The sequence below is a fragment of the Magnolia sinica genome, chromosome 11 (genome assembly GCF_029962835.1).
Source record: "Magnolia sinica isolate HGM2019 chromosome 11, MsV1, whole genome shotgun sequence".
NCBI lineage: Eukaryota > Viridiplantae > Streptophyta > Magnoliopsida > Magnoliales > Magnoliaceae > Magnolia > Magnolia sinica.
This window is the reverse complement of record NC_080583.1, coordinates 83,329,805-83,340,213: the sequence shown is the minus strand read 5'-3', so window position 1 is coordinate 83,340,213 and position 10,409 is coordinate 83,329,805. Positions and strand designations below refer to the sequence as shown.

Genomic DNA, 10,409 nt, shown 5'->3' with positions numbered 1-10,409 from the left:
TCATAACTTTTGATATAAAAATTGTTAAGAGAAGTACCACTTATAAATGAATTTTGATTGGAAAAGGTCATCTAAAGCCAACTTATAAATTTGCTTCTTATTATACTAAGCATCATCTCTCAAAATTAAATTAAAATTTTTTATTTTTAATAAATTTTATTATTTTGGATAAATTTTAATTTAATCAGTTTAAAACTTTTAAAGCATTGTAATTTTATTTTAGATGAGACATTAATAACATAGACTCGGACGAGTCTCACAGAGTTGACTCGCCCTTGACTAGGTTGAGTGACTCAACGAGTCGGTCTGAGTCACCGTGTCTTAAAACAATGGGTTGGAAGTGAAAATGAGTGGCAATCCACAATTCATTGAGCAACAGTCCTCTTATAGATGGTCAGGATCAACCCAATCAAATTTGTTCTTGGACATTAACGGTCCATGATGGTGGCCAACCTGTTGAACGGCATGGATCTCTTAGATGTGCCAAGTGTACAGATCTGTTTTTCCTCCACCATTAGATCTTTGAATGGTGTGTATTTTGTAGAGAATATGCATTTTACTTAAGGAGCTTGTACTGGTGGGCCGCACTGTTCGACCAGAAAAATTCCACTAACCGAATGGCTGTGACTGTTAGAGAAAGTTCTTTTTCTATGGTAGGGCCCACCAGTTGAATGATCTTGACCGATGATGAGTGGGATCCATCTCTATGCGCACCATTGCACGAGGATCAAAGCTTTTCAATTTATAGCGTGGGGCCCACCTCTATGGACTGGCCCAATAATCTGGTTGATCTTCTAATCATAAATCAGGTGGGCCACATTTTCTGGAAAAATATATAGCCTAAGAAAGCTCACCTAGTTTATATACACTTCATGAACAGCTTGAATTGCATGGAGTTTTTTCACTTCTTTCTTTTCATTTTTTTTCTTTTTATAACGGTCGAATCCATCCCCAAGCTCTGCAGGTTAGACTTAACCTACACCATTTGTTGTACCACCAAGATGTTTTCATCACATCCAATCCGTCCATCATGTGAGCCCTGTAATGTTGTCTTCAGAATCCAAAAATCAGACCGATCCAATCCTCAAGTGGGCCACAACACGGGAACGTGTGGGATGGTGATTGCTACTATTAAAAACATAAAATATGGACTGTGGGGCCCACTATGTTTTTTTAACATGCTATCCAATCCATTCTGAAGATCTGCTCCACCAAAATGAATGGCCGTCCCAAAAATCAGGCAATTCCGAACCGACATGTGGGCCACACCCCGTGATTTTATAGTTTTCTTTCATGATTTTACATGGCAGGGCCCACATGAGCATCAGATCGTCCTAATTTTCGAGCATCAAGAATCACATGAGAGAAAAAGATGGTGGACAGATTGGATGGCATTCACACATCATTGTGGGCCCCACATATCATGGCTGTATTAATTCCTATAATTACTTGTGTTATTCTCCACGAACTTTTATTGAATTTTCAAAGACAATGAACAAAATATTACTGATCATACTTCAAAAAACAAACCATAGATGCTGAAATTATACAGTTAAAAGCTAAAAATCAAGCCCAATGGCAGCCGCAGATCGCCATTGCTTCGCCTTCTCGAATCCGTTTACACAGAACTGATAATCATCGATCGTCTGATCGATCTCTTCCTGTGTGTTCATCACAAATGGCCCGAATTGCACCATGGGCTCGCCCAACGGTTCGCCTCCAATGACCACAAACCTGAGGACTTTGGATGAGTTGTTCCATGCTTCGAGCCCATCGCCGGGTCCCAGGAGGAGAATGTGGTGGGCCATGGTGGGGGAAGATTTCAAATTGCCAAAAACGCCCTCACCTTCTAGGATGTAGACAAATGAATTCCATGCAGATGGTATAGGTTGCTGGAGATGAGCTTTTGGTTTGAGTGTGAAGTCTAAGTACATGGTTGGTGTTCTTGTATAGACTGGTGATCGAATTCCCAACGCTTCTCCGGCGATGATTCGGACTTCGACACCATCTTTCGAAGCTTTTGTGACGTCTTTTCCCTGTAATTCTTGATATTTTGGTTCAATCCTGCAGTTCAAATGGAAGGAATTTGAATTTTAGTTACCGTTACTGAGCTTAAATTCAATTTTTTGATGAAATGTATGCTGCCCAAATGCAGGTGCATGTGGGAATGATTTTTGGATGATTGACATCGATTGGATATTCAATAAATCTCTCCAATCAGATGATCGTGACCATTCAATTGGGCGCTCATCAAATATGGACCACATCTGCGATTATCTGGTTTCATGGGATGGCTTGGATCATCTTATAAGGGGGATATGAGGGCATCCGAAAATACTAAAAAGTCGGTCCCACTTATAGCTGTTGGGGGGTCATAGTTCAATAATTCAAAACATTCGTCACCATGGATGGGCTACAATTGGATTATTTCAACCCTATCATCTAACTCATTTCCGCTGTTTTTGGTGGGCCATTGATTGAAAGTTTAGGATCTTCCAATCTTGGAATTATTTAGGGCATGTTTGGACAGGCAAATCCCATGGGATTGGATTGTATTACGATGGATTGCACCCTTTCGAGAAATTACTGACTGCGTCAGTGGATTGCTTGCAATCCCATGGTATTCAAAATCCAGCGAGTCACCTGCTGGGATGTTTGGACGGGCGGACGGGATTTGCCATATCCAGCCCCTGTCATGTTTGGATGGGCATGGGATTACAACATATCCCATATGATACACCAGAATCGTTGCCATTGGTGTGACCAATAGGAATCTTTGATCAGATCTATATTTAGTATTTATGGTTTAAATATGGGTTTGCACCTGATAGATAGAGTGGATTTACATACATATAGGATGTTTGGACGGGCGGACGGGATTTGCCATATCCAGTCCCTGTCATGTTTGGATGGGCATGGGATTACAACATATCCCATATGATACACCAGAATCGTTGCCATTGGTGTGACCAATAGGAATCTTTGATCATATCTATATTTAGTATTTATGGTTTAAATATGGGTTTGCACCTGATAGATAGAGTGGATTTACATACATACTCCACATGGGTTTTATATCATCAGTCAGGAAATAGGTGCGCATCACCGCAAGAAATACCACCAATCCCACAAGAAATCCAGCAAGGAAATTCCAAATCGAGCACGGAAGCCATCCAAATCCACCCTCCAATCCCATCCTTCTTCACTCCTGCGCCGCCCAAACATACCTCAATACGGACACTGCTGGATTTAAAAAACCTATCCACCCTAATCCCTTCCAATCCCATCCAATACGCCCGGCCAAACAGGCCTTAAGGCATCCGCCATTATATCAACGGTTAGGATCAACAAACCATGACCCCAGATCCAACAGCTATTGTCCCAACGTATCCTATAACAATATTTCAAAACATAGTGGCCCAGCGCCGACTTGGCTCATGACTCGGTCACTCAATAATATATACTGAGTTTTGGTGTAGGACTCGGTCAATCAATAATATATACTGAGTTTCAGTGTATGGTCGTGACTCGGTCACTCTATAATATATACTTAGTTTTGGTGTATGGTCGTGACTCGGTCACTCTGTAATATATACTGAGTTTCGGTGTATGGCCCAACCCCGATTTAGATCATAGCCTTACATTTTATGCTTGGAAGAGAGGTTGACCCACAGCTGCAGGCCCCTTTGAGTTCCATCACTTGCAGGCATTTCTGAATGCACGATCCCCCTTCCGGCCGTCATCCATTGCAGATCACCGGCTTTGATTGTGCCCTTATGGCCCGCGAAATCTTCATGGGTCACAGCTCCCTACAAAAGATAGAAAAAAAAAAAAAAAAAAATCATTTTGAGGAAGTTCTTGTATGAAAATAGTACTATCACATACATAGATTAAATGGTGTATGTGTGTCTTCGTTGGTATTGTAATGAGATTCTATAAATAATTTCATGTTGGGAGCTAAGTCGTTAAACTTTTACCAATCAATAATTATAATTGGATGGTGATAATTGTTTTGTGCAAGTGGGCCCATGATCTTGTATATGTTGATGATAACCTTTATTTTCACCTAATTCACAAAAGATTAGTCAAAGGAAAACTCAAATGGGCCACACCTATGAGAATAATGTGAGATTGAGCTTGCAACCTTGGCCCACTTGAATTTTGGATTAAGATGATTTTTGTATGTTCTCTTCATCCTGATGAGTCACACTTGATGAATGGGTTTGATGAAAGATAGACCAAATGGTGACCCCACACACAAACCAATGGTTAGCACTCCATCCCCATTATTCCTTTGTGGTGTGGCTTACTTTGGGTTTTGAATCAGGTCAATCTTCGCCCTAGTGCCTAGCATCGAAAATTGAGTGTTGTGCGCACTACTTAAAATGAGTGTTGTAGAGGACTCTCGTCAATCTAGACCTAGTAAAGGATGCGGAGTGGGCCCACTTCAGTGGTGCAATGACATGGCGAGATTTGATTAGTGGATCTATATGCTATAAAAGATATAGGGACCATCAACCAAATCTAGCCATGTCATTTCACCACCAAGGTGGGTTGCGAGCTACCTGACACCGACACCAAATCAACATGCTAAGCTAGGGCAAGGCAAAGCTCTGTCCAAGTCCACTTGTATTGTCTAACATCGACCCTAACCTATGACAGCCTAAAATAGTCTAGCCCGAAAATTTTATGCTAGACCCAAGCTCGAAACAAAGGCTTGCTAGGATGGACCCTTACTCTGGCTCAGTTGGTAGACTCTCAGGAGTTTCAACTCCCGGTCAAGAGTTCGAGTACCCATGAGTGGTGAAATTCCACTAGCTTGAGTGTGTAGGGGTGTGTGCGCGTGTGTAAAAATAAAACAAAAAAAAAAAAAAAAAAACAAAAAACAAAAAAACAAAAAAAAAAGGTTTGCTAGGATGATGGAATGTTTGTACACAGTCCAAACTCAGCTTGATTTAAAAACCAGCCTGAATTTTAAAACCCAGCCCAAGCCGGCTCAAAAGACTGACGGTTAGCCCGGCCTATTGACAGCCCTAGTTAGAATGACAATCGCTACAAGTCTAGCTTCGGCTGGTTCAGTTATAACATACCTGTAACATGTAAGTCACTGTCTCGAAGCCTGAAACAAAAGAGAAGAAACAGACAAAGAAAGATAGTTAGAGAGAGAGAGAAAGAATCCAATTCGACCCAGTTCAAATCCATTAGAATCTGAGAGAATCTAATTCCAAAACTGATGGAATGAAATACAGATTCGATGGGATTAAAACCTCTATGTGGATGGTCTGGAAATCCGGCTGGAGCTGAAACTGCGGGATTTCGAAGAATAAAGGAGAGAGTTAGGGAATAGAAATTTCTTCTTGGAAGGCACAATCAAAATGAAAGGATAGAAAATACCCACTTGAGAATTCATCCAAAAGAAGGAAAGGGTCGAAGTACTTCATCTCTAACCTGAAAAATTAAGACCCATTTCAGTAAAACAGATTGAATTTCTCAGTAACTTCCGTTCAAGGATACGAGACTGGAAAGTGAGAGAGACCCTTTTAGTAAAGGAATTTCTTTAAATTCCACACACACACACACAGAGAGAGAGAGAGAGAGAGAACTTTCAGTAAAGAGCTTGAATTTCAGTAAATTTTTTTAAAAAAGAGAAGAAAATGAGAGAGAGAGAGAGAGAGAGAGAGAGAGAGAGAGAGAGAGAGAGCCATTTAGGAAAAGAGCTTGAATTTCTTTAAAAATCATTCAAAAATTACAAGGAAATGAGAGAGAGAGAGAGAGAGAGAGAGAGAGAGAGAGAGAGCCATTTAGCAAAAGAGCTTGAATTTCTTTAAAATTCATTAAAAAATTACAAGGAAATGAGAGAGAGAGAGAGAGAGAGAGAGAGAGAGAGAGACCCATTTAGCAAAAGAGCTTGAATTTCTTTAAATTCCATTAAAAATGAGAACGATATGAGAGAAAGAGAGAGAGAGAGAGAGAGAGAGAGAGAGAGAGAGAGATGTAGAAGAAGAGCTTAATTTCTTTAAATTCCATTAAAAATGAAAAGGATATGAGAGAGAGAGAGAGAGAGAGAGAGAAACTTGTAATAACCTGCCAATGCTTCTTCTAACAACTGCTCCATCACCTTCATGTTGTGGCCTTGCCTGAAATTTCCTCACCACAAGTCGTGGATTCTCAACAACATTGCACTCTTCTATTCCTGCCATCTCTCTCTCTCTCTCTCTCTCTCTCTCTCTCTCTCTGTAAAAACGTGCGTGTGTTGGAATTCAAATGGAAAGAGAAGTGGCGGTATTTATAAGGACAGATATCTACACCTTTTTCTCCGCCTATGGTTTGGATTTTATATTAAATGAAGTCAATCTTTCTTTTATGCTCTTTCGTAGTTCCTTCTATTTTCTAACCCCACGATTCCTTCCTAATATCACACATCATGCTGATGTACTGCTGATGTTTTTCCCATCCCAGCAGGACTATTGTGGTGTAATACACATGCACACTTACTCACTCATGTTCTATCCATATGCAATCCATCCCGACCATTCAACTTGTGGGGCTCACCATAGATTACGGGCCCACTCCTTGTAGAGAGCACATTCAACAAAAACCTGTGGGTACTGTTGGGGATACAGAGTTCGGAGACTCGGACTTAATGCCTCGGGTCGCCAAAGGATGTGTCAGATCTGAGGCATGGTTCACTAAACCGAGACAGAAGTTAAGTCGGTTCGGACGACACATCAGCAGTCCGGACGTGCATCGGGCCGATCTTCTTATCAGATCGGCAAGATCGGCCAGCGCAAGATAAAGCCTCATCCCGAATATCTTGGGATAAGATCCCCGACCCCGAAGCTCACGGGATCGGATGAAGACTGGAGATGGGCACGATCCTATCTCCGTGATACCAGGAGAGGATCCCGCACACGATATAAGGAGAAGAATCCTCGTACGATTAAATGCTCCAGCAGCTATAAAATAGGAACCTTCATCGTCTTGTGAGGTAGGCAAAAATTCTTTCTCAAAACCCCTCAATACATTTAGACCCAGAATCCAGGCCTGACTTTGGCATCGGAGGGTCCCCTGCTCAAGCCAGGGTCTCCTTTGTCCTCTTTCTGTGCAGGTATACGAAGGTCTAGGAGGACGAACCAGATTTTTGCATCAACAGTTTGGCGCCGTCTGTGGGAATCGTACAAAAAATCCATCTCATATTTCTATATTGACTTCCATGGTGATGACTAGAAGGACGGTCCCAGAAGAAGATTTGAATGAGATTACGATTACAGGGCCAGCGGGTCCAGTCGCGGTCCCCGCAGCCCAGAACCCACCTAACAACCGCCAACGAGGAGCGACCAGAACAAGCAACAATCAGCTGGGTCGCAACGATGGGCGGTTGGACCAGGAGGTTCAAGAAATCCGGTCTGATATGAATATGATGAAGCAGATGCTGGAACGAATGTATCAGCAGCAAATGCAGCCACTCCCGCATCCTCAAGGGGAGACAGCGCACGTACCGACTGCGGCGGTTGATCCTCAACCTTCGGCGCCGCAGTCTTTCCGACCGAGCCAACCCCAAGGCGAATCAGAACCATCTCCAGCGCAGTCGGCCAACGCTTCCCTGCCCCCGACCGATCTTCGACACGAGATAGAGCGAAGAAGGCGCAACCGCCCTTCCATGGAAGGCACGGCGGAGAGCAGTGAACCTTGGAAAGCCGATACTCAAAATTTTAAAAGAGAAGTGCGGGAAGAAATGGCGAAAGAGATGGCGGACATGAAGCATGGCCAGAATATGTATTCGACCAGATCCGAAGCAAAAGCGTCCCCCTTTGTGGACTCGGTAATGAAGTCTCGGTTGCCCGAGAGGTTTCGATTACCTCAAATCACTCCTTTCACCGGCAAGACCGACCCGACGGAGCATATCGAATGCTTCAGAACCTATATGGAGCTCCACGATGCCTCGGATGCGGTAATGTGTCGGGCATTTTCTCTTACATTGACCGATGTAGCTCGACTGTGGTTCAAACAGTTGAAACCAAAGTCCATCAGCTCATTCGTTGAGCTGAGCGACGCCTTCCTCACCAACTTCATCGGTGGAAAAAAGAAATTGAAGCCCCCTGCACATCTGAACAACATAGTTCAAAAGCAGGGAGAGCTATTGAAAGATTATATCAAGCGTTTCAATTTCGAATCCCTTCAGGTTCGAAAACATTCAGAAAAAACGGCTCTCAATGCGCTCATGCAAGGAGTTAGAGATAAGTCATTCCTGACATCTCTAGACAAAACTCCGCCCGATACTCTGGCAGAGTTTATGGCACGGTCGGATAAGTATGCAAACGCCGAAGAAACGCGAATTCTGCGTGAAACCAAAACTTTGGTCAAAGAGTCGGCCAAAAAGGAAGCCGACTCGGCCGGAGGAAGGAAACGCGATGATCAAGCGCATGATGAGCGAAGGTCAGGCAAACAACCAGATCGAAGATTTTCCACATATCCCCCTGAACAAGACTCAGGAACAGGTATTGATGGAAATCAAAAGCGAAGGCTTTGTCAACTGGCCCAGTAAGCTCAGGAGTAATCCTAATCGGCGGGACAAGGATAAATACTGTCATTATCACCGTGATCACGGGCATAACACAAGTGATTGCCGTCACCTAAAGGAAGAGATCGAACGACTCATAAAGGACGGCCGACTCAAAGAACATGTGGTTAAAGCTGGGGTAGCTGAGGGACGTCCGACCGAGAGTCAGCCTATGGAAGAAATCCGGACAATTATCGGCGGTCCGCGAGGTGGGGGCGACTCAAACAATGCTCGAAGGAATCATGCGAGAAAACTTAGTCAGCCTAAGTCCGAGCTTATGATTATAGATCGGCCACCAAAGGAGAAGAAAAGGGAAAGATATTGCATTTCGTTCACAAAGGAAGATGCCCGAGGTATCTATCACCCCCACGATGACGCATTGATTGTCACCCTGACGATCGCTAACCGAAAAGTGTTCCGGATACTCGTCGATACGGGGTCATCTGCAGACGTGTTGTTTACTCAGGCGTTCGACAAAATGGGGATCGAACGATCCATGCTACGCCCAGTTCGGACCCCGTTAATCGATTTTTCTGAAGGACAAGTACTGCCCGAAGGGATTGTCTCGTTACCACTCACTGCTGGTAGTGCCCCACATCAAACGACGATGATGGTCGAATTCTTGGTCGTCGATCAACCCTCAGTATACAACGCAATACTCGGCCGACCTTCATTGAGTCTCCTCCAGGCCGTGGTATCCACATACCATCTTTCACTGAAATTCCCGACTGAGTCGGGAGTAGGAATTGTCAAAGGAGACCAGCAAGATGCAAGGCGTTGTTACATGATAGCTGTAAAGGGAACCGCAGACAAAAGTCCGATCAACATATCAACGATCGAATCATTGGACCCTCGGGGCGAGAGTCATGAACGAGGGCAGCCGGTCGAAGATCTTATCTCAGTCCCCTTGGTCGAAACAGATGGATCCAAGACGGTACGAATTGGCTCGTCTTTACAGTCCCCCTTGAAAGAAAAGCTGATAGCCCTGCTCCGTAGGTACGCCGACGTATTTGCCTGGTGTCATGAAGATATGTCCGAGATCGACCCCTCTGTGATGACTCACCGACTCAACTTCGATCCGTCATATCGACCGATCCGACAGAAGCGGCCGAAGCGCCCTGAGCGATACGCCATCATTGAAGAAGAAGTCAACAAACTCCTCCGTGCTAATTTCATAGAAGAAATACACTATCCAAAATGGGTCGCGAATGTCGTGCTTGTAAAGAAATCCAACGGGAAGTGGCGAGTCTGTATTGACTATACTGACTTAAATAAAGCCTGTCCGAAGGATAGCTTTCCGCTTCCGAGGATAGACCAGCTAGTAGAGAGTACCGCCGGACATGAGCTCATTAGCTTCATGGATACATATTCAGGGTATAATCAAATTGCAATGCATCAAAGCAGATAAATCAAAAACTACCTTTGTCATCCGACAAAGGCCTTTATTGTTACCGAGTAATGCCATTCGGTCTGAAGACGGCGCAACTTATCAAAGATTAGTTAACAAAATCTTTGCTCGCTTATAGGCCGAACCATGGAAGTATACATTGACGACATGCTCGTCCAAAGTATACACGCGGCAAATCATGTGAATAATTTGGAAGAAATGTTTCTCATCCTACGGAAGTTTCGGATGAAGCTGAATCCGAGTAAATGTGCTTTTGGGGTGGGCTCTGAAAAGTTCCTCGGTTTCTTGGTTAGTCATCGAGGAATAGAGGCAAACCCTGAGAAGATAAAGGCTTTGATTGATATGGAATCTCTTAAAACCATTAAGGACATCCAAAGGTTGACTGGACGAGTCGCAACACTTAATCGGTTCCTGTCCAGAGCCACAGATAAATGTCTCCCT

At 43.6% G+C, this 10,409-nt stretch overlaps 1 protein-coding gene across 1 annotated transcript; it reads right to left on the bottom strand.

Moving 5' to 3' along the window:
• Nucleotides 1-1,445: 1,445 nt before the first annotated feature.
• LOC131219547 (pirin-like protein) lies at nt 1,446-6,240 on the bottom strand. Its single transcript, XM_058214745.1, has 6 exons — nt 6,085-6,240; nt 5,399-5,448; nt 5,268-5,306; nt 5,091-5,119; nt 3,643-3,809; nt 1,446-2,064 (listed from the first exon to the last, which is right to left on the bottom strand). The coding sequence occupies exons 1-6, from the start codon at nt 6,198-6,200 to the stop codon at nt 1,560-1,562; spliced, it is 906 nt and encodes a 301-aa protein (XP_058070728.1). The 5' UTR covers nt 6,201-6,240; the 3' UTR covers nt 1,446-1,559.
• Between the last annotated feature and the right edge of the window lie 4,169 nt (nt 6,241-10,409).

Bases quoted from the DNA above. Each gene is read 5' to 3' on its own strand.
- LOC131219547 (XM_058214745.1), bottom strand. From the start codon at position 6,200: ATGGCAGGAATAGAAGAGTGCAATGTTGTTGAGAATCCACGACTTGTG. The intron at 5,449-6,084 runs GTTATTACAAGT...TTAATTTTTCAG, and splicing joins GTTAGAAGAAGCATTGGCAG to GTTAGAGATGAAGTACTTCG. The intron at 5,307-5,398 runs GTGGGTATTTTC...GAAATCCCGCAG, and splicing joins TCTTTTGGATGAATTCTCAA to TTTCAGCTCCAGCCGGATTT.